At 37.4% G+C, this 25,716-nt stretch overlaps 1 protein-coding gene across 8 annotated transcripts in view; it reads right to left on the bottom strand.

The window, feature by feature from the left end:
- Positions 1–2,091: 2,091 nt before the first annotated feature.
- IBTK (inhibitor of Bruton tyrosine kinase) overlaps positions 2,092–25,716 on the bottom strand; it is a 102,341-nt gene continuing 78,716 nt past the window's right edge. For 5 of the 8 annotated variants that reach the window (XM_082474143.1, XM_082474145.1, XM_082474150.1 and 2 more), the window contains 4 exons: positions 23,241–23,390; positions 4,586–4,657; positions 4,176–4,308; positions 2,092–3,392 (listed from right to left, as the gene is read on the bottom strand). In XM_082474143.1, coding sequence (XP_082330269.1) covers positions 3,261–3,392; positions 4,176–4,308; positions 4,586–4,657; positions 23,241–23,390 — 487 coding nt within the window. In that variant the 3' untranslated portion in view covers positions 2,092–3,260. Of the gene's footprint in view, positions 3,393–3,417; positions 4,081–4,175; positions 4,309–4,585; positions 4,658–23,240; positions 23,391–25,716 lie in introns of those variants that run through there. The other 3 variants (XM_082474148.1, XM_082474147.1, XM_082474146.1) reach the window with 3 other exon arrangements.

The following is a 25,716-nucleotide window of genomic DNA, read 5'->3' as shown; positions in this document are numbered from 1 at the left end:
GTAGTAATGTGAATGAAATGAAGAAAATTAGATAAAAGATATTGCAGAGACAGAACTGACAGGAGTTGGACAATAAATGTGGGAAAGAGACAAAGAAACCAAACATTTAGCCTTAATGAGAATGACAGAATAAGAGATAAGGAAATAAAAAAAGATGAGAGTTTGGGAAAGGCAAGAATTCAGTTTTGACACAAACAGCCAAGCAGCCAAGTAGAGACATACAAGAAAATGAAATATATATAGGGTCTGAAATACAGTTTGATGGTCATGTGTGTAGGAAAGACCAGGTTGTTTTGGCATCTTACATGATTGAACATCACCTCAAGCAAAAAAGATATATATAAACATTACCATGAATATCTTGGATCACTTGCCCCCAATTCCCTGCTGGGAGGTTGCTGCAGTTTCTTCTGAAAATAGCTCTTAAATTGATAATTCTGGAAGCTTCTGGGTTGTATGTATTTTTACTAAGTGCTTTTTAATATTTTCTTAGTCTTGGCTAAATTGCTACAGACAATTAGTAATTTCTAAGAGGCAGTCTGGTGTAGTTGTAGGTGGACCAGACTGAAAAGACAGAAGATTTCATTCTCATTAGTCACTTTCTCTGGAGTTCATGCTCTTCAATTTATATAATAAAGTGAATATACAGGATTAATCTACAAGGTTTCTTCAGATCTACAATTTTATGAATCAGGACTTCCCTGGTGGTGCAGTGGTTAAGAATCCGCCTGCCAATGCAGGGGACATGGGTTCAATCCCTGGTCCGGGAAAATCCCACACGCAGCGGAGCAACTAAGCCCGTGCACCGCAACTACTGAGCCTGCGCTCTAGAGCCCGCCAGCCACAACTACTGAGCTCATGTGCCACAACACTGAAGCCTATGCTCCATAACAAGAGAAGCCACCTCAATGAGAAGCCCGTGCACCACAATGAACAGTAGCCCCCGCTTGCCACAACTAGAGAAAGCTGGCGCACAGCAACGAAGACCCAACGCAGCCAAAAAAAATAAAGTTTTATGAATCAGCTATCAACCCCCTTATCATGAACTAAAAAATACAACCCAGCCTGCAAAAGAGTATAGAACCAACCAAGATATTAACTAGCAATACCTTTCTCAACTGACAATCTGTTGTTGTTCCTCTATAAAGATTGTCTACAATCTATTTTAAAAGCCACCTCTTTAGACTTTACAAAAAGTCCTGAATCCTAGTATTTTGTCAACAAATACGACTTTACCTGACTGGTCTTGATTTTGCAAATTTTAAGCATATTCTGCTCTGACACCTCTACCCCCAATCCCAATTCCCCATCCAATCAACACCTTTCTAGGCTAAGGAGTTCTTGTGATTGTTCTGGTCAATCTTAAAAACCTCTTCATCCCACTGATCCCTTAAATTGCCCATTTCTAGAGTCTTAAGACTTTCTTGAAATCATGGGATTAAAGGTGAGTTAATTATTGTAGGCAGAATAATGTTAAGGAAAAAACCCATCACTTTCCTGGGCTTTTTGGTCAGTGTATCGGGTTGCTATCTTCATGTAGTTTATAGCAGTGCTTACCTTTCATTTTACTAGCAAAAGAACTTTTTTCTCCCAAATGAAGTTTTATATAATACTCCACTATATAAAACAGGTTGTAAAGTGCAATTGCTCTGAATGAGGTTAGTGAAGACCTAAAACCCCACAGACTTGGTCAACCCTGGCTCCTCCTTCACATCCCACTCACCAAAGGCCCTTAGGGTGCTTCCCAGGCAGCACGGAGTACACCACGGAAATCATCACTTTATGGTATCTTTAAAGATGCCAAGAAGTGTGGAAGAATCAAAGGTTCAAATGAAATAAATCAGTTACTTCAGAAAATCTCTTTACAGCAACATCCATAAAACATTATAAAATTCATTGCTTCTCAATTTACTCAAACATGCAGGTGCATTTTAGGAAAACTGCCCTTTTTTAAGTAGTTAAGGAATGGATACAGCATCAACTTCAACAAATACTGGCTACAATATATGATATTAGGAGGAATCATTTGTAATTCCTCCTATAATAGATGTCAATATAGTATAAGATATCAAACACACAGTAACAGTGAAATGGATCAAGATTATTTTTTATTGCACATTTGCTTACAAGTTTGCTGCTTTGGGTGGAGCTAAAGCTCAAGTGTTGAGTTAATTTCAGCCGTATTTTCGTCAACCTAATTGTAGCAGTGATTTGCCTGTATGTTCCCCTTGGCTTATTATTTCTCAGAAACATTAACCTTCCCAATTTGTCTAGGTGCTGGAGCACAGATTTAACATTTGTTTTTTTAAAAATTTAACCACTCAAAAACAACCCAAACAGCATACTGTAAAGAAAACAATGTTTATGTCTATTCATATAACCCAGGCTCAGAGAATTTCTGATTATGTAACATTGTAAAGGTAACTGTAAACCAGCCTTCTTCCAAACTATTCAATTCTTATATGTATAATTAAGCACTTATTTTAGAAAATTTTAACACTTTCAGAAATGGATTCTGTCACAATAAGGCTTTTATAAGGTCTCCTCTCCCCATCCAAAAACAATCCCCACAATGACTCCAAATCTTATAAGAAACTATTATCTTAGACTAAGCTGCTCAGAATAGTATTCTTATTTCCTTTCCACCATACTCCACAGTTCAATGCAAAATGGAGAATGTGTTGTTGAAACCGAAATAAAATGGCATTCAAGCAGCTCAAGCTTTAAAAATCAGGCCAGAACGTTCAAAGCCTGATGAAAGACACAAGAATGGAGGCATAACTACTATAGCAAACACAAAATTTTGGCTATCAATGGATCAAAAGTAATGACTGACACTCCTACTTTAAGCTCATCAATGTCACCCTAAAAAAAAAAAGATATTTGGCAAAAATCTTCTAAATTATTTATCCCAAATTCTCAAATGGAAAGTTATTTTTAATGCATCACTCTTAAATTTTACACTTCAATCACTCATGTTTTCCTTTTAAGACTATTCAGAAGAAATAGTTCTATTTAAACTTAACCTAGTAAGTTTTTCCTCTCACACATTTTTACACAAAAGGTTACTAAAATCACAATTCTGAGGGATTTCTTTTTAATCATACAAACAGTATATGCTTAAAGTTCAGTAAAGAAATTAAATCCTTTCTTATTCTATCTAGAATGATCTGTTACCAAATTTGTAAGAACTCTTTTCCCATAGCATGTATTTATAACAATCCCAACTTATGAAAATTGTATCTCAACTCCGTGGTGAACTAGCATCCGTGCTTATTCCACAGAGGTACTGCCAGTGGTCCCTGCGGTGTCCTTTCAACAACGACAAACTCATCAGGGTTGCCAAATGCTTCATAGAAAACCAATAAATCTTGTATCGCACGCTCCTCAATCTGAAAGGAGAAAGGAAAAGAGAGAAGTTGCTTTGCTCCTTCAATTATAAACCGAGCAGGATTCTATTAGCTTTCCAATTTCCTTTTGTAGAACTACCACTTTCTATGCATACAAGACAGTGGAATAGGTATCCTGCTATCCCCTTCAAAAGGGTTGAGGCCTGAGTTAGAATAATCAGATACCCACCTTCCCTTGATTTTAATCTAGAGCAAGGAAAAAGAAACTGAAGATAGCTGTTGGAATCCATTCATTCCAATTGCTCATCCTGTGAGATACTTTCTGTTGTTGTACAAGTCGTCTAGTTCTTTAAGCTCTTTAGGACAACTATGAGTCTTGTCTGTTTCCTAAGCCTGGCTCTCTGGTTTTCAGCTAAGTCTGTGGAATCTCAGTGTCTCTCAAATAAGTTCTTTCTCCTTAAGTTAGCCTGACTTGGTGTCTGTGGCTTACAACCTAAGAACTCTTACTGATACGTAAGCCAGGTGTAGAGCTAGATAATGCCAAGTTCTCTACTGGCCACTTTCAAAAACTAAAACAGTCCAAAGCATCACCAGTGCTAAAAATATTAGCTTTAGCCCAACTTATTAGTTGTAAATTAATTATCCTGAATACCTTCAATTAATACTTGCTGAATGCTTCAGTTTTGTTTTACATTGCACTCACATTTTAATGTGATAAATACATGCACCTCTGCAAAGCAAACAAAGAGAATTTTCTTAAGACCTAAGAATGAAATGTAGTATAGTTCTTACCCTAAATTAAACCCAAATAAGCATGTTATTTACCTGAATCAAAGCCAAGGGTTTTTCTCGACTTCTGATAAGAGCTGCTTCCTGCTGTAGCTCTTCTTCTACAATAGATGCAAAAGTGACTGGGGCTAGCACGGAAGGAGCAGGCAATGAAGAACATAGCCAGGGACTGAAAGAACAGGAATTATGAGTTTTCATTCATCTTGCCAAATTTTTGCACACAAAATCTCCTCTGAAATACTCTTTAAAAAACTTTGGAAACACCAAAAAGTGGAATGGAGCAAAGCTATATAACTAAACAGAAAGGTAACTCAAACTGTGGAGCAGAAAGTATTCAGATAATACATTCTACTCAATATCATACTATTCCCAATTTCTTAATATTCTCTCTCAGTCCTAAAAAGCAGTCTAGCTTTGAGGTCCCAAAGCTAATCAATTAAACTTACTTGGGACTATCTAGAAGTGGTACATCTGAAATATGGTTGCCTTCTGGTCCTGGGGAACCATGAGTAGAACATCTGCAAAACAACAAAAACTGAAGATTAAAGCTTCTAGTACCATTAGTAAAATAGCTTATTAATAGAAATACAGAGGAGGAAGTGCAGGGCCCTGACTCAGAAGACAAATTAATATATGCAATCAGACTTACCTTTAAAATTGTAAGTAAACAACAACAAAAAAATCTGTAGGTAGTTATAAAATCTTGTGTATAAAATACCATGGGGAAAGATCTTGGAAGAAATGGTCTGTTTTTCAGAAACAGAGACACAGATGTAGAAAACAAACTTACGGTTACCAAGGGGGAAACGGGGTGGCAGAGGAATAAATTGGGAGACTGGGATTGACATATACACACTACTATATATAAAATAGATAATTAATAAGGACCTACTGTATAGCACAGGGAACTCTACTCAGTACTCTGTAATGGCCTATATGGGAAAAGAATCTAAGAAAGAGTGGATATATGTGTATGTATAACTGATTCACTTTGCTGTACACCTGAAACTAACACAACACTGTAAATCAACTATACTCCCCCACAAAACAGTTTTTTCTAATAATATTCATATAGCTAATTTACTGTAATCAAACATATGTTAGGAAATACAGACAACTTTGTGAAGAATGTTTTATATTGGGAACATTTATGAAAAAGAGTGACAAATTAGCACTGAGTTTCAAAATACATAGAAACAAGATAATTAGCAGCCAAATTTTGTGACTGTAATATATAGTCTAAATTTTGTGAGCAAGAAAAAATACAGTAAATACTCTGATACTCCAGGGATTATAGATAGGACAGAAATTTTTTTATTGAAGTATAGCTGATTTACAATGTTGTGTTAATTACTGCTGTACAGCAAAGTCATTCAGTTATACACGTGTGTATACACACACACATTCCTTTTTTTAAAATATTCTTTTCCATTATGGTTTATCATAGGACACTGAATATAGTTCCCTGTGCTATACTGTAGGAGCTTGTTGTTTATCCATTCCATATACAGCTTACATCTGCTAACCCCAGCCTCCCACTCCATCCTTTCCCCAACCCCCTCCCCCTTGGCAACCACCAGTCTGTTCTCTATGTCAGTGATCCTGTTTCTTAGATAGGTTCATTTGTGTCATATTTTAGAGTCCACATATAAGTGATATCATATGGTATTTGTCTTTCTTGTTCTGGCTTACTTCACTTAGTATGATAATCTCTAGGTCCATCTATGTTGTTGTAAATGGCATTATTTCATTCTTTTTTTTATGGCTGAGTAATAGTCCATTGTTTATATATTCCACATCTTTATCCACTCATCTGTTGATGGACATTTAGGTTGCTTCCATGTCTTGGCCATTGTGAACAGTAGTACTGCTATGAACCTAGGAGTGCATGTATCTTTCTGAATTATGGTTTTGTCCAGATATATGCCCAGGAGTGGAACTGCTGGATCATATGTAATTCTATGTTTAGTTTTCTGAGGAACCTCCATATTGTTTTTCACAGTGGCTGCACCAGTTTACATTACCCACAGTGTAGTAGGGTCCCTTTTTTTCCACATCCTCTCCAGCATTTATCTGTAGACCTTTTAATGATGGCCATTCTGACTGGTATGAGGTGGTACCTCATTGTAGTTTTGATTTGCATTTCTCTAATAATTAGTGATGTCGAGCATCTTTTCATGTACCTATTGGCGATCTGTATGTCTTTTTTGGAGAAATGTCTATTTAGGTCTTCTGCCCATTTTTGGATAGGGTCTTTTTGTTGTTGAGTTGTATGAGCTGTTTGTATATTTTGGAAATTAAGCCCTGTCAGTCTCATAGTTCACAAATATTTTTTCCCACTCTGTAGGCTGTTTTTTTTTTTTTAATGATTTCTTGTGCTATGCAAAAGCTTGTAAGTTTGATTAGGTCCCATTTGTTTATTTTTGTTTTTATTTCTATTGCCTTGGGGTACTGACCTAAGAAAACACTGGTACGATTTATGTCAGAGAATGTTTTGCCTATGTTCTCTTCTAGGAGGTTTTCTTGTCATGTCTTATATTTAAGTCTTTAAGCCATTTTGAGTTTATTTTTGTGTATGGTGAGAGGGTGTGTTCTAACTTCATGAGTTACATGTGGCTGATAGGACAGAAACTTAAGACACAATCTGCCTTCCAAGAACTCACAAACTAGATCAGGAAACAAAAGACACAATCTGCCTTCCAAGAACTCACAAACTAGATCAGGAAACAACATATAAAATGATATAATACAACAGAAAATAATTTAAGAAAACAAACTTAAAGGTCTTCTGACTGACTATAAGGACTATAAAAATGATGGAGAAGACAATAAAAGGGCTATAGAATGAGGGGGGGGGTAAGAAGCATTCTGTAAGGAGAAAAATTAACAAAGGAACTATAGAGCGTGGCCTAAATGTGGAATTTTATGCTTAGAAAGATACCTAGAAATTACTTAGATTAATCCAATGCCCTCTTTCAGCAATAAGCAAATTTAGGTCTAGCTGGGTTTAACAACAGAAAGTCAAACAGCAAGTGAACAAACAGGGCCTAAAATACTGACTTCCTGATTCATTTATGCACATTTATTGGGTTTGTGTCAGTACTATGGTACTGAGAATCAGGCTGATTAAAACTCAGTCCCCTCCACTAAAAAAACTCTGGTAAAAGAGATTTTAAAAGGTATTTAAGAATGACAGGCTTCCCTGGTGGCGCAGTGGTTGAGAATCTGCCTGCTAATGCAGGAGACACGGGTTCGAGCCCTGGTCTGGGAAGATCCCACATGCCGCGGAGCAACTGGGCCCGTGAGCCACAACTGCTGAGCCTGAGCGTCTGGAGCCTGTGCTCCATAACAAGAGAGGCCACGACAGTGAAGAGGCCCGTGCACCGTGATGAAGAGTGGCCCTCACTTGCTGCCACTAGAGAAAGCCCTCGCACAGAAATGAAGACCCAACACAGCCAAAAATAAATTTAAAAAAAATAAAAAGATTACTATTAAAAAAAAAATGATAAAGCAATGTGAGAGTATATAATTAATATTTATACCAATGTGTACCAAGTACTATGGATTCACAGGAGAAATTAACAATATGGAGGAGGGTATAAACTGTTGGCTTCACTGAGGAAATGACATTAAAGCTGAGAGGAGTGGCATTGAGATAGGGTTTTGGTCATACAAATACATGGAACAGTAAAAGATTTTGTTGGCTTAAGTAAAGGTAGGTTGTTCTCTTCAATAAACCGAGTGATTGGATTAAGAGATTAGGAGGGAAATAAAGTTAAAATGAAATGGTAGGGTCAGAGTACAAATACAGTAAGAACTAAAATGTTTAAACCTGATGTGTCAGTGGGCAAACAAATTTACTGAGAGTATTTTCATATACATTATCTCATTTAATCTTTGTAATACTCAGTGAAGAAAGCATGCATTATTTCCGTTATACTGATTAGGAAACTAATACTCAAAGAATATTCGATAATTTGCCTGATTCGCAAATTGGGAAAAAGGTAAGGACAGAACTCAGATCCAGGCCTTTTTCACTCAGAATACAGTGTATTTTCCATACACTGTAGTGTAGAATACAGTCCATTAAAAATGTCTTCTCATTCTTTAAGGACTGGTTCAAATATCACCTTTTCTCTTTTTAGAGCACTTCAATTACTGTTCTAAAACTTCACACACATCTGTCTTAACTGCTAGACTAGTCTCTCAAGGTACAGGACTCTGTTTCTTTCATCTTTGTATCTCAGTGTCCAGCAAAACACCTGGAACATAGTTGTTTGTGAAAAAAAAAAAGTAATTAGAGAATAAATAACTGAAGCAGAAAGCCAAAGGATTTAAAATATGGGACAGAATAAAAGCAGAGTTTTTCTTGAAAAAATTCCTTATTCTTTCGAATTACTAATAACTTCTTCCTTCCAGATGCGGGTACCGAAATACAAAATGAAATGAAAATGGGTACTTACTAGGTTCTTAGTTTTAATGAAGTTCTATGACTTGAATCCTGCCAGGTACCTGACCTATGACATCCAAAAAAATAAGAAAAGTCTCCAGGATGAAGTAAAAGACTTCCAGCCAGAAGAAAAATGAAGCCAAGGAGATGAACTAGAAAGCTGTTGGGATAAACCTGTTAGGAGATGATGAGAATCTAAACTAAAATGACTATAAAATAAATGGGAAAATTCTACATTCTAATGGAATAGATAACTACCTTGGACAGGCTAAATGTAAGTCCCCTTGGTTAAGTTCCTTGAAAGGTCCTTAGTCAGGGCTGGAGATTAAAGGCCTTCTAGGACAATAAATTATAACACAGCATAACAAAACAGATAATGACTAAACTGGTGCTGAAAAATCATCCTGGTGTCTAGGGATCAGCTAAAGTGTTTTGACATGTTCAAAGAAATGCAAAAATCATATAGAACCAATTACTTTTTAATTGTTAAGTAAGAAGCAGCAACTATAAGCCCTATCTTTGAAAATGATGTCACTGGCAAACAACTGAATATAGGACTAAAGTATCTTGTATAGGCCTTGTTAAATTAAAGCCAAACAATCAGAGCTTAAGTATAACAACTTTATCTATGTAACATTCTATAATTCATAAAATACTTTTCATATGATAGGCATTACTGTTCTCGTTTCAGAAAAGGTTCAGAGGGCTGCTGTTAGCATTAGACTTAAATCTGTTTCATAAGATGTTAGCATTCTTTCCATTAATGATTGTCCTATGGATAATCTCATTAATTATAAATTTACTTAAACAGCTATAAGTCTGTCAAAATTTCATCTTACAATGAAGCAAAATTGCTAAATAAAACAGAGCTATGACTAAACAAATATAAAAACAGTATAAGCTTTCCAACAATAAATAACAGCATTATTAAGCCTTAGGTATTTGCAACACAAATAGACATCCCAATAGATAATCCATATAAAATTTAGCCTTCTGAAAATAAAACCAACATAAAAGGGCTGGCTAAAATCTTTCAAAGATTTTTGTTCAAACTGAAGAATATTAATCTTGCCAAATTTAGACTTCAAGAGAAAAACTAAATTACTTTTTGTTCACATAGTTGACTATTTTTAAAAAGAATTTTGTATTATCCCAGTTACAAAGATTTTATATAAAATTAGAGCTGATAGAATGATTTTGTCTCACACATAGTTTTCCTTACTAATTAGAAACACAAGATCACATTTTCTGCCTAGAGTTACATAAGGAGGTATTTAAGTGAAAGGAAAATGAAAGAAAACACATTAAAATGAAAAACAACACAGAAGTAACAATAAACAAACAGAAACTGCATTAATCCTTCTTTTCACATCAATAAGTAACAACACTGCCATTCTTCTAGTTCTCTAGCCTTGGGGGGAAAAATATCACATTTCCTACAATTAAAACAAGAATTTATTATTTGTGGAATTTCCTAAGATGAGCCCTCCATCCCTGCCACCCTGATTCCCTAAAGAATCATAAGCATTCTTGTCTTCTTGCTTTAATTCCCACTATTTCCTCTGTTTATACTGCCCTTTCTCCTCTCTTCTTTTAAAAAATCCCATCCTATGTTCAAAAGCTAGTAGCAATGAAATGGATCAATATTTTTCTAACACTATTCATATGGCCATAAATATAACGATCAAATATTTGCGACTGAATAGGAAAAGTGTTTATGAACTTAATACTCAAGCCTTTCCTCCTCAATGAAGTTTTTCCAGACAAGTCTAGCCCACTGTCATTTTTCCTTCTCTGAACTACTCATACAGCACTTAGTCATATATTGCTTTGTGACTTCTTTAACACTGTTATATTATACTGAATTTTATTCTTGTTCTGTCAGTTAAATTCCATGTGTGCACAAACTTACCAACTTGATTTCAAACATATTTAAGGATGCGCCTATTATACTTTTATATATACCCAAGAGAAGCCAGCAGAATACTGTACGTATATCAAGTGTCCCATAATTTGCTGAGTTAATATTTTACTTTATCTGTTATGTTTTATTATTTCCTTAAAAAAAAGCTCTCCTATGATAACATATTTTCTATGATGAAATTAAAAATGAAACCCAAGCTGTTTTCTTTCTCAGTGATCAGATGATAACAAACAGCTATTTAAAACATTAACTTCCACTTGCCAAACACCCAAGCTATGGATAGCATGATACTATCACACACTCCTTTAACTAAAATTTGCAAAGCAGTCTAACAGCACATACCACTTTTCACAATTAAGAGCCTGATGTTATAGCACACCCTAGCGATCAACTATGAAACCACACATCCTTAAAATTTTTAAAGTTCCACGACAAATAAAAGTATTTATCCAAAGAAAATAAATTTTAAAAAATACATTCAATATTTAAAATGTAAAAATATTACAAAAACAATCTTAACATTCATACCTTAACATTTATACATCTAAGGCATACAATATAACTCATTACATTAGAAGTAAATGGTACTTGAAACAGAGCTACAATTTTGTTTCATTTATTCTTCTCCTCATTCACCAGATGCTCACTGAGCACCTACCACATGCTAGGAAACATTCTAATCAGTGATGAGCAAAGACCAATCTTCCTCCCTCTCATTGAACATACAGCTAAAAATAGAGACATTAAAATACTTGTATTCAAAAACATTAAACAAAGAATCACACCAATAGTAAGTGTACAGTAGTTCCCCCCCCTTATCCACAGGAATACATTCCAAGTCCTCTAGTGGATGCCTGAAACTGCAGATAGTACTGAACCCTATACATACCATGTTTCTTCCTATACATACATACCTATGATGAAGTTTCATTTATAAATTAGGCACAGTAAGAAAGTTACAACAATAATAAAATAGAACAATTATAACAACATATTGTAATAAAAGTTATGTGAATGTGGTCTCGCTCTTTCAAAGTATCTTGTACAAATAAATATAATGCCTTTTCCATCTTAACTAGGAACTTACGCACTGTGGCCGTAACTTCTGCATTCTGAGGTATGATAGCAAAACTGGCATGAATTTCTTTTTCCTTCTTCATAATGTCATGGATGGAAGATTCACTTGTATCACAGATCTTAGCAACCTAAGGATACAGGTTTTTTTCTCTCCTTATTAGGTCGAGAACTTCCATTTTTTCACTTAAAGGAAGCACTTTACGGCTTCCCTTTGGCATACCTGAATTGTCAGCGTCACTACTCTTGTGCTTTGGGGCCATTATTAAGTAAAATAAAGGTTACCTGAACAAGCACTGTCATACCCTGACAATCGATCTGATAACTCAGATGGCTACTAAGTGACTAACGGGCAGGATACGCTGGACAAAGGGATGATTCACGTCCCAGGTAAGATGGAGCAGGATGGCAAGAGATTTCATTGCACTACTCAAGACAGCGTACAATTTAAAACTTAAAAATTGTTTACTTCTGGAATTCTCTGTTTAATATTTTCAGACTACAGTTGACAACGGGTAACCAGAACCACGGAAAGGAAAACCGCAGACAAGGGGGGACTACACTAACTGTGGTGAGTGTGATGAGTGAGAAGCGCTATGAAGACATGTAACAGGAAACTGACCCAGTAAGAGAATAAGACAAGTCAGACTTCTTGAAATATGACTGGACAGAGATTGGAGGAGAGTCAACTATTCAAAGGGTAAGTAAGAGAATAAGACAAGTCAGACTTCTTGAAATATGACTGGACAGAGATTGGAGGAGAGTCAACTATTCAAAGGGTAAGTAAGTGGGAAGAAGTAACTGGTATTTGAGAAACTAAGAGAAGGCCAAGGTGGCTAAAATACAGAGATCATATTAAAAGATAAAGCTAAAGATGCTGGCAGGAGCTAGACTATGTGGGCCTTGAAGGCCATATAAGAACTCTAGCTTTTTATCCTACAAGGTTAAGATCTGCATTAAAAAAACAAAAACCGGGGGAGGAGAGAAGATGGCAGAAGAGTAAGACGCGGAGATCACCTTCCTTCCCACAGATACAGTAGAAATACATCTACATGTGGAACTGCTCCTACAGAACACCCACTGAACGCTGGCAGAAAACGTCAGACCTCCCAAAAGGCAAGAAACTCCCCCCGTACTTGGGTAGGGCAAAAGAAAAAAAGAAATAACAGAGACAAAAGAATAGGGACGGGACCTGCACCAGGGGGAGGGAGCCCTGAAGGAGGAAAGGTTTCCACACACTAGGAGCCCCTTCGCGGGCAGAGACTGCGGGGGGCGGAGGGGGGAGCTTTGGAGCCACGGAGGAGAGCGCAGCCACAGGGGTGTGGAGGGCAAAGCGGAGAGATTCCCGCACAGAGGCTCGGCGCTGAGCAGCACTCACCAGCCCGAGAGGCTTGTCTGCTCCCCCGCCGGGGCGGGCAGGGCTGGGAGCTGAGGCTCGGGCTTCGGTCGGATCGCAGGGAGAGGACTGGGGTTGGCGGCACGAACACAGCCTGAAGGGGTTAGTGCGCCACAGCTAGCCGGGAGGGAGTCCGGGAAAAAGTCTGCCGCTGCCAAAGAGGCAAGAGACTTTTTCTTGCCTCTTTGTTTCGTGGCGTGCAAGGAGAGGGGATTCAGAGCGCCGCCTAAACGAACTCCAGAGACGGGCGTGAGCCGTGGCTATCAGCGCGGACCCCAGAGACGGGCATGAGACGCTAAGGCTGCTGCTGCCGCCACCAAAAAGCCTGTGTGCGAGCACAGGTCACTCTCCACACCTCCCCTCCCGGGTGGGAGCCGGTGCAGCCCGCCACTGCCAGGCTCCCGCGATCCGGGCACAAGTTCCCCGGGAGAACACACGGCGCACCTCAGGCTGCTGCAACGTCACGCTGGCCTCGGCCTCGGCCTCCGCAGGCTCACACCGCCTCCTCCGTACCGCTCCCTCCCCGCGGCCTGAGTGAGCCAGAGCCCCCGAAGCAGCTGCTCCTTTAACCCCGTTCTGTCTGGGCGGGGAACAGACGCCCTCAGGCGACCTACATGCAGAGGCGGGTCCAAATCCAAAGCTGAACCCCGGGAGCTGTGCGAACAAAGAAGAGAAAGGGAAATCTCTCCCAGCAGCCTCAGAAGCAGCGGATTAAAACTCCACAAACAACTTGATGTGCCTGCATCTGTTGAATACCTGAATAGACAACGAATCATCCCAAATTCAGGAGGTGGACTTTGGGAGCAGGATATATTTTTCCCCTTTTCCTTTTTCTGTGAGTGTATATGTATATGCTTCTGGGTGAGATTTTGTCTGTATAGCTTTGCTTATATTAGCTTTATTTTTACTTCACTATATTTTAGCCTCTTTCTTTCTTTCTATTTTTTCTCCCTTTTACTCTGAGCCGTGTGGACGAAAGGCTCTTGGTGCTCCAGCCAGGCATCAGGGCTGTGCCTCTGAGGTGGGAGAGCCAACTTCAGGACACTGGTCCACAAGAGACCTCCCAGCTCCACGTAATACCAAACAGCGAAACTCTCTAAGAGATCTCCATCTCAACATCAAGACCCAGCTTCACTCAACGACCAGCAAGCTACAGTGCTGGACACCCTATGCCAAACAACTAGCAAGACAGGAACACAGCCCCATCCATTAGCAGAGAGGCTGCCTAAAATCATAATAAGGCCACAGACACCCCAAAATACACCACCAGATGTGGACGTGCCCACCAGAAAGACAAGATCCAGCCTCATTCACCAGAACTCAGGCACTAGTTCCCTCCACCAGGAAGCCTATACAACCCACTGAACCAACCTTAGCCACTGGGGACAGATACCAAAAACAACAGGAACTACGAACCTGCAGCCTGTGAAAAGGAGACCCCAAACACAGTAAGATAAGCAAAATGAGATGACAGAAAAACACACAGCAGATGAAGGAGCAGGGTCAAAACACACCAGACCTAACAAATGAAGAGGAAATAGGTAGTCTACCTGAAAAAGAATTCAGAATAATGATAGTAAGGATGATCCAAAATCTTGGAAATAGAATAGACAAAATGCAAGAAACATTTGAAGAACTAAAGAGGAACCAAGCAACGATGAAAAACACAATAAAATGAAATTAAAAATACTCTAGATGGGATCAATAGCAGAATAACTGAGGCAGAAGAAAGGATAAGTGACCTGGAAGATAAAATGGTGGAAATAACTACTGCAGAGCAGGATAAAGATAAAAGAATGAAAAGAACTGAGGACAGTCTCAGAGACCTCTGGGACAACATTAAACGCACCAACATTCGAATTATAGGGGTCCCAGAAGAAGAAGAGAAAAAGAAAGGGACTGAGAAAATATTTGAAGAGATTATAGTTGAAAACTTCCCTAAAATGGGAAAGGAAATAGTTAATCAAGTCCTGGAAGCACAGAGAGTCCCATACAGGATAAATCCAAGGAGAAACACGCCAAGACACATATTAATCAAACTGTCAAAAATTAAATATAAAGAAAACATATTAAAAGCAGCAAGGGAAAAACAACAAATAACACACAAGGGAATCCTCATAAGGTTAACATCTGATCTTTCAGCAGAAACTCTGCAAGCCAGAAGGGAGTGGCAGGATATACTTAAAGTGATGAAGGAGAAAAACCTACAACCAAGATTACTCTACCCAGCAAGGATCTCATTCAGATGTGATGGAGAAATTAAAACCTTTACAGACAAGCAAAAGCTAAGGGAGTTCAGCACCACCAAACCAGCTTTACAACAAATGCTAAAGGAACTTCTCTAGGCAAGAAACACAAGAGAAGGAAAACACCTACAATAACAAACCCAAAACATTTAAGAAAATGGGAATAGGAACATACATATCGATAATTACCTTGAATGTAAATGGATTAAATGCTCCCACCAAAAGACACAGGCTGGCTGAATGGATACAAAAACAAGACCCATATATATGCTGTCTACAAGAGACTCACTTCAGACCTAGAGACACATACAGACTGAAAGTGAGGGGATGGAAAAAGATATTCCATGCAAATGGAAATCAAAAGAAAGCTGGAGTAGCAATTCTCATATCAGACAAAATAGACTTTAAAATAAAGACTATTACAAGAGACAAAGAAGGACACTATATAATGATCAAGGGATTGATCCAAGAGGAAGGTATAACAATTGTAAATATTTATGCACCCAACATAGGAGCACCTCAATACATAAGGCAAATACTAACAGCCATAAAAGGGGAAATCGACAGCAACACAATCATAGTAGGGGACTTTAACACCCCACTTTCACCAATGGACAGATCATCCAAAATGAAAATAAATAAGGAAATACAAGCCTTAAATGATACATTAAACAAGATGGACTTAATTGATATTTATAGGACATTCCACCCAAAAACAACAGAATACACATTTTTCTCAAGTGCTCATGGAACATTCTCCAGGATAGATCACATCTTGGGTCACAAATCAAGCCTTGGTAAATTTAAGAAAATTGAAATCGTATCAAGTATCTTTTCCGACCACAACGCTATGAGACTAGATATCAATTACAGGAAAAGATCTGTAAAAAATACAAACACATGGAGGCTACACAATACACTACTTAATAACGAAGTGATCACTGAAGAAATCAAAGGGGAAATCAAAAAATACCTAGAAACAAATGACAATGGAGATACGACGACCCAAAACCTATGGGATGCAGCAAAAGCAGTGCTAAGAGGGAAGTTTATAGCAATACAAGCCTACCTCAAGAAACAGGAAACATCTCGAATAAACAACCTAACCTTGCACCTAAAGCAATTAGAGAAAGAAGAACAAAAAAACCCCAAAGCTAGCAGAAGGAAAGAAATCATAAAGATCAGGTCAGAAATAAATGAAAAAGAAATGAAGGAAACAACAGCAAAAAATCAGTGAAACTAAAGGCTGGTTCTTTGAGAAGATAAACAAAATTGATAAACCATTAGCCAGACTCATCAAGAGAAAAAGGGAGAAGACTCAAATCAATAGAATTAGAAATGAAAAAGGAGAAGTAACCACTGACACTGCAGAAATACAAAAGATCATGAGAGATTACTACAAGCAACTCTATGCCAATAAAATGGACAACCTGGAAGAAATGGACAGATTCTTAGAAATGCACAAACTGCCGAGACTGAACCAGGAAGAAATAGAAAATATGAACAGACCAATCACAAGCACTGAAATTGAAACTGTGATTAAAAACCTTCCAACAAACAAAAGCCCAGGACCAGATGGCTTCACAGGTGAATTCTATCAAACATTTAGAGAAGAGCTAACACCTATCCTTCTCAAACTCTTCCAAAATATTGCAGAGGGAGGAACACTCCCAAACTCATTCTACGAGGCCACCATCACCCTGATACCAAAACCAGACAAAGATGTCACAAAGAAAGAAAACTACAGGCCAATATCACTGATGAACATAGATGCAAAAATCCTCAACAAAATACTAGCAAACAGAATCCACAGCACATTATTAAAAGGATCATACACCATGATCAAGTGGGGTTTATCCCAGGAATGCAAGGATTCTTCAATATACGCAAATCAATCAATGTGATACACCATATTAACAAATTGAAGGAGAAAAACCCATATGATCATTTCAATAGATGCTGAGAAAGCTTTTGACAAAATTCAACACCCATTTATGATAAAAACTCTGCAGAAAGTAGGCACAGAGGGAACTTTCCTCAACATGATAAAGGCCATATATGACAAACCCACAGCTAACATTGTCCTCAATGGTGAAAAACTGAAACCATTTCCACTAAGATCAGGAAGAAGACAAGGTTGCCCACTCTCACCACTATTATTCAACATAGTTTTGGAAGTGTTAGCCACAGCAATCAGAGAAGACAAAGAAATAAAAGGAATCCAAATCGGAAAAGAAGAAGTAAAGCTGTCACTGTTTGCAGATGACATGATACTATACATAGAGAATCCTAAAACTGCCACTAGAAAACTACTAGAGCTAATCAATGAATTTGGTAAAGTAGCAGGATACAAAATTAATGCACAGAAATCTCTTGCATTTCTATACACTAATGACGAAAAATCTGAAAGTGAAATTAAGAAAACACTCCCGTTTACCATTGCAACAAAAAGAATAAAATATCTAGGAATAAACCTACCTAAGGAGACAAAAGACCTGTATGCAGAAAATTATAAGACACTGATGAAAGAAATTAAAGATGATACAAATAGATGGAGAGATATACCATGTTCCTGGATTGGAAGAATCAACATTGTGAAAATGACTCTACTACCCAAAGCAATCTACAGATTCAATGCAATCCCTATCAAACTACCACTGGCATTTTTCACAGAACTAGAACAAAAAATTTCACAATTTGTATGGAAACACAAAAGACCCCGAATAGCCAAAGCAACCTTGAGAACGAAAATTGGAGCTGGGGGAATCAGGCTCCCTGACTTCAGACTATATTACAAAGCTACAGTAATCAAGACAGTTTGGTACTGGCACAAAAACAGAAATATAGATCAATGGAACAGGATAGAAAGCCCAGAGATAAACCCACGCACATATGGTCACCTTATCTTTGATAAAGGAGGCAAGCATATACAGTGGAGAAAAGACAGCCTCTTCAATAAGTGGTGCTGGGAAAATTGGACAGATACATGTAAAAGTATGAAATTAGAACACTCCATGACACCATGCACAAAAATAAACTCAAAATGGATTAAAGACCTAAGTGTAAGGCCAGACACTATCAAACTCTTAGAGGAAAACATAGGCAGAACACTCTAATGACATACATCACATCTTTTTGACCCAGCTCCCAGAGAAATGGAAATAAGAACACAAATAAACAAATGGGACCTAATGAAACTTAAAAGCTTTTGCACAGCAAAGGAAACCATAAACAAGACCAAAAGACAACCATCAGAATGGGAGAAAATATTTGCAAATGAAGCAACTGACAAAGGATTAATCTCCAAGATTTACAAGCAGCTCATGCAGCTCAATAACAAAAAAACGAACAACCCAATCCAAAAATGGGCCGAAGACCTAAATAGACATTTCTCCAAAGAAGATATACAGATTGCCAACAGACACATGAAAGAATGCTCAACATCATTAATCATTAGAGAAATGCAAATCAAAACTACAATGAGATGTCATCTCACACCGGTCAGAATGGCCATCATCAAAAAATCTAGAAACAATAAATGCTGGAGAGGGTGTGGAGGAAAGGGAACACTCTTGCACTGTTGGTGGGAATGTAAATTGATACAGCCACTATGGAGAACAGTATGGAGGTTCCTTAAAAAACTACAAATAGAACTACCATACGACCCAGCAATCCCACTACTGGGCATATACCCTGAGAAAACCATAGTTCAAAAAGAGTCATGTACCAAAATGTTCATTGCAGCTCTATTTACAATAGCCAGGACATGGAAGCAACCTAAATGTCCATCGACAGATGAATGGATAAAGAAGATGTGGCAAATATATACAATGGAATATTACTCAGCCATAAAAAGAAATGAAATGGAGGTATTTGTAATGAGGTGGATGGAGTTAGAGTCTGTCATACAGAGTGAAGTAAGTCAGAAAGAGAAAAACAAATACAGTATGCTAACACGTATATACGGAATCTAAGGAAAAAAAAAAAAAGGCCATGAAGAACCTAGTGGCAAGACGGGAATAAAGACACAGACCTACTAGAGAATGGACTTGAGGATATGGGGAGGGGGTGGGGTGAGATGTGACAGGGTGAGAGAGTGTCATGGACATATATACACTACCAAATGTAAAATAGATAGCTAGTGGGAAGCAGCCGCATAGCAGAGGGAGATCAGCTCGGTGCTTTGTGACCACCTACCTAGAGGGGTGGGATGGGGATGGTGGGAGGGAGGGAGATGCAAGAGGGAAGAGATATGGGAACATATTGTATATGTATAACTGATTCACTTTGTTATAAAGCAGAAGCTAACACACCATTGTAAGGCAATTATACTTCAATAAAGATGTTTAAAAAAAAATGAATGGATAAACAGAATGTGGTATATACAGAAAATGGAATACTATTCAGCCATGACAGAGAATGAAGTTCCGATACATGCTACAACATGGATGAACCTTGAAAGCATTATGCAAAATGAAATAAGCGAGACACAAAAGAACAAATATAACATGATTCCACTTGCATGAAGTACCTACAGTAGGTAAATTCATGGAGACAAAAAGTTAAGATTAGCAGTTAGCAGGGGCTGAAGGGTGGGATGAGTAACAGAAAGTTATTGCTTTGTGGTTATAGAATTCCTGTTTGGAGTGGTATAAAAATTTTGTAAACAGCTAGTGGTGATGCCGGTACTACATTGTGAAATGTAACTAATGCCACTGAATTGTACACTTAAAAACAGTTAAAATTTTATGTTACATATATTTTACCACAATTTTTTTAAATTGGTAATGTAATATGCTCCACTCCCCCCAAAAAACCCACATTGAATTGTATGCCTTACATGGGTAAATTGTATGGTATATGAGTTACATATCAATAAAGCTGTTAAAAATCAAAAAAAAAGAAAAACCACCACACACACTAGCTCAATATATTTTAGAGAAGAAAGAAAGGCCATGGCAAGACCAGTTAGGAGGCTTACTCAGATAGCCCAGGTGAAAGATCAAAGTAGTCTGAATGAGGGTGATGGCAGTGGAGATGAGGTTTAATACATAGATCTGAGAAATATTTAAGAAATAAAACTGTGATGTCCTGCTGGAAGAATGGAAATTGCTGAAGAAGATGGACATGCCGAAGACTTGCAAATGACATTTACCGAGGAAGAGAAATCAAGAAGAATAAACTGGTTTTATGTTTTGTCTGTGTTTTTGTTTGATTTTGGTTTTATGATAAGGCTATGAGGAAAACATTAAGTTTGGTTTTGGACATAAAGTTGAAGGTATTTCTGAACATCCAAATAGGATGGCGATACCAAGAAGGCAAACGGAGAATGAAGTGTGAAGCTCAGATGGCATCGGTGGACAGGCAGTTTAACGTTGAGTCTTTAGGGTACAGCTGATAACTCAACATAGGAGCTCAGGAAATATCAGCATAGAAAGAATGTAAGTGAAATGAGAAGACGGCCTGTAAGTGAACTTCAAGTACGACGAGTCGTTGGCAATATGGAGGTCACTGCTGAACTTATTAGCCTGAACTGTTTCAGTTTAGTAATGGGATTGGAAGCCAGAATGGATTGAGAAGTGAGCGGGTGCTGACAGCTCTTTTGAGAAATCTGGCTGTGAAGGAAACAGGAAATTGGTAACAATAGGACAACTGCTAGAAAACGTGTGGGGGATGAGTGAGGGATAGATTACCCCACCCATTCCACATGTGAGAGACCTGCGCATATTCAAAACCAGACGGGAAAAAATCTACTTCAAAGGAAAACACTGAACATTCGTAAGAAAAAGAGAGGGATAATTAATAGTTGAAGCCCTCAGAAGTGGGAAGGGGTTAAGATACAAGGTACAGGTATAAATCCTAGCCTTAGATGGGAAGGATAACTCTTCTACTGTAAAACAAGAAAGGAAGATAAGATGAATACAAATAGAGGCAGATTTGTGTGTCTTGAAGTAGGAAAAATAAAGAAGTTATGCCTTTCTATTTAAAAGTATGGTCTACGGGACGACACTCATATAACTTACCATATAACTTACGTTTTTTGTTCTATCAGAAGACTATTCATTTTTTAAAAAATATAATAGATGTAGGGTCATTACAGAGAATGATAACCAATTAAAAAAATTTTTTTCTAATTAAAAATTTGTCTGAATAGAAAAACCTCATGAGATGTGTATACATATGTAATGCTACATTTATGAAATATATAAGTGTGTGTATGTGTACAAGTAGCACTCAAATGTAGTTTGGACATGGAATGCCAAGGAGTTGATTTGTTTTCATCATCATTAAGAAAATCCTAATTGAAATAAATACTAGACAAGACAAAATGAGAAACAGATTGAATGTTGAGGCTGATAAACGTCCTCTTCATAATGCCTTGTACTCTTTTAATTAATCATTTCTGTAATAAGGTTGCTCTTCTCTTTTGGACTAAGTTCTACATGAGCAGGGGCTATGTTACAATTCCCCACTGTAACTCTGGTACCTAGTGTAATGCCTGATACAGAGCAGCTAATAAATATCTGTCAACATTAAGACAGCATCTTACATTGCACCCAATTTGTATTTATGAGCCTATCAAAAGAGCCTTAATATTCTCACTTCATCGTAAGTAAACATTATGTAAAATGGTTTATCTGTTTTGTATGTTACGGTTCCATTTAAGATTTTTATTTTAAAATAGCATTACACTGCTAAAAAGTATTTGAAAAGTTAGGGAGATAGACCAGATGACTTCTTCAGGTTAATCTCTCTCTCATTTTCTGTACTGTAAGTTAAATGGCTCAAGAACTTTGGTTGTAAATGTACATAGGAAAGCCAGTCACAAAATCAAAAAAACTATGTTTAAACAAACAGTTCATCTAAACCAACAGTTTCCAATGTTCTTGGAAGACTCTGACAGTTCCTCAGGAGCTGCTTACAGGACAGGTAGGTAAGGTGAGGTTAAACTAGTTTGATTCCCAGACCCCTCTCCTCACTTCAATCAGAGAAGTTTATATTACCTGTTTGATAAAATAATTGGACATGATATTTGATTTTAAAAAAGGGTTTTAGGGAGGAAAAAAGAGGTTTGACAGTGAAAAATTATCATTATGAAAAACAAAATTATTAATCTGGTCACAACTAACATTTTTAATCACATTTTTGTAATTAAACACTCCCTAAAACACTCTAGGGAGTGTATTATTTGGGAGATGTCATATTAGCAGAAATAGGGAAAAAAAACTCCACTTAGTTAACCAGCTTGAAACATAGGCCAGTGTTGGAAGAAAAAACTATCTGATGCCCCAAGAATGTTTGGTTCCCTTTTGAATAATAATTAAGAGAATTTACAGATCATGGTGAAACTATGTTTAGATTTTCATGGTTCATGTAGGCATTTATAATATGAAACATCTTTGTTAAACTCCAATGTATTTTAAAATCAGTATCAAAAATAGCTAGAGAAAAAGCTGGAAATACCCAAGTCGCTCAACAGATACAAATAAACAGGTGGGTTCATAGCCAAACAAAGAAATATACTACTCAGCAATAAAATGGAATGAACTACTGATACACTTAACAACTTGGATGAATCTCAAAATGTATGCTAAGTAAAAGAAAGATTTTTATAAAAGCACATGCTAAATGATTCTATTGATATAAAATTATAGAATATCAGAGCTAGTCTATAGTAACAGAAACAGATTAGTAGCTGCAAGGAGACAGGACGGAGAAGGAAGGACTGCAGAGGGGCATGAAGAAACTTCTGAGAATGATGGATCTATGCACTGACTTGAATAGCTGGTGATGATGGTTGCACGAGGGTATACGTATGCCAAACTTCAAATCGAATACTTTAAATATATACAATTTACTGCAAGCCAATTATACCAAAATATATCTTTAAAAAAATACGTTAATTTTGAATGTAAAAGAATGTATAAAAATCTACCTCATAAATTTTTAAAGATTATTTCAGGATATAGAACCACCATAGCACATTTTAAGGTAGGAAAATGATTATTACCTTACAACTTTTGCAGCCTGGGAACTTTCAATTCCTTTAAAACAAAGTTTTTTGACATGATCTCCGGAGCTTTGGCCAGTAATAGATTTTTTTTCTTCTAGTAAGAAATCCCGGAATGACTTGGATGAAACTGAATGTAGAGAAGATGCCCTGTAAAAAAACAATAGAGATCATGTAAAAACACTCATTTTTGCTGGAAGTGACAAGGGGATAATGGAGAGAATATATACCAAAAATTGTACAATGATATAATTACAGTTTTCAATGTGATGTTGGATTCTTGCTGTCAATTGTAGACTAATCAAAACTGTGTGGAAAAAGCAATAAATGGAGACCAACACTGGTGATAACCCAGATGGCGAAGTAAGAACGGCTATTACAACTATGCCCTATGCCCCAGGTAACAACAAAAAACATGGCCAGAAGAAACTAATAAGGAAGTCTGTATAGACCTATACCTCTTTTAAAAATTGAATTAATCCCACCAGTTTTTTATTGTAGAAATTAACAAAGTGATTCTATAATTTATATGGAAAATACAAAAACCTAGATTAGCCAAAGTCATCGTAAAAAAGAGAGATACAAAACTGGAAGAAGATAAAACAAGTTACAGTAATCAAGACAGTGTGGTATTAAGGATTAACTGATCAATTGAACAGATTAGAGAACCCAGTAATAGACCCTCATGAGATAGTCATTTTACTTTCAATAACAGAACTGCCAAAGCAACCCAGTGGGAAGAATGTTTTCTATAATAAACAAATGGTTTATAGAAGGAAAAAAAACCTTGACCTTTATTTCACACCATACCCCAAAATTATTTCAAGATGAAATATAGAACTAACATAAAAGCTAAATATCCTGGAAGAAAACAGAAGACTATCTTCATAACTAACTCTGTGGTAAGCAAAGGTTTCTTAGGACACAAACAGCAATAACCATCAAATCAAGAAATGATAAATTGGACTTAACCAAATTAAAAACTTCTGTTCATCAGAAGATATCGTTAAGAAAACATATCGTTAAGAAAACAGAGAAAATATTTGTAAAACATACATCTGGCAAAGGACTTCTACCCAGACTCTAAAAAGAAATCCTAAGGACTTCCCTGGTCGTGCAGTGGTTAAGAATCCACCTGCCAACGCAGGGGACATGGGTTCAAGCCCTGGTCTGGGCAGATCCCACATGCCTCAGAGCAACTAAGCCCGTGCGCCACAACTACTGAGCCTGCGCTCTGGAGCCCGTGAGCCACAACTCTGAGCCTGCTCGCCACAACACTGAAGCCTGTGCGCACTAGAGCCCGCATGCCGCAACTACGGAGCCCACGCACCACAACTACTGAAGCCCGCGTGCTCTAGGGAAGGTGTGCTGCAACTACTGAGCCTGTATGCTGCAACTACTGAAGCCCACGCACCTAGAGGCTGTGCTCCACAACAACAGAAGCCACTGCAATGAGAAGCCCACGCACAGCAACAAAGAGCAGCCCCTGCTCACCATAACTAGAGAAAGACCACACACAGCAATGAAGACCAAATGCAGCCAAAAAAAAAAAAAAAAGACAAGGCAATTTCAAAAGGCATGCAGAAAGGCTCTGAATAGACACTTCACAGAGGAAGAGATGTTAATTGGTCAATAAGCACGTGAAAAAGTGTGCTCATTACTCATCAGGGAAACACAAATTAAAACCACAAGGAGAAACCACTACATGCCCACCCAAACAGGTAAAATTAATTGACAATACCAAATGCTGGCAAGGATGTGAAACAGCCAACAGTCTCATAAATTTTGCTGGGAGGATAAAATGATACAAATGCTGTGGAAAAGATCTGGCAGTTTTTTTAAAAAAGTAAACATGCATTTTCTGTAAAATCCAGCAATTCTACTCCCTAGTGTTTACCCAAGAGAAGTTAAAATATATGTCTACAAAAAGCACTAAACAAAAATGGTCAGAATAGCTTTATTCTTAAGAGCCAAAAACTGGAAAGAGTCCAGGTGTCCATTGACAGGAGTAAACACAAATTGTGGTATATTCATACCTTGGAATACTACTGAGTAATAAAAAGGAATAAACTATTGGTATACACAATCCAAATAAATCTGAAAAACATGCTGAATGAAAGAAACCAGACACAAAAGTATATTATGTTTCATTCTAATTACATTAACTTCTAGAACAGGCAAAACTCAACTATAGTCAAAAAAGAAAAACCACAACGATGGTTGACACTGGGGTGAGAGGGGGGCAAAGATAAAAAGAGAACTTTTTGAAGAAAATTTTCTGGGATAATGGTAATAATGCTCAGCAATTTACTAAAAAGGTAATAAACAATGACCAATTGGGCTTTATTTAATGCAAGGTTGTTCTAACACTCAAAAAAAAAAAATCAATCAATATAATTCATCACATTAACAGGATAAAGGAGAAAAATCCTACAGAAAAGTTCTATGATCCAGTCAATGGATGCATCAAAAAAAT

This window comes from Balaenoptera physalus, assembly GCF_965194825.1.
Source record: "Balaenoptera physalus genome assembly, chromosome: 9".
NCBI lineage: Eukaryota > Metazoa > Chordata > Mammalia > Artiodactyla > Balaenopteridae > Balaenoptera > Balaenoptera physalus.
The sequence above is the reverse complement of the archived record's forward strand: the minus strand, read 5'-3'. Positions and strand labels throughout refer to the sequence as shown.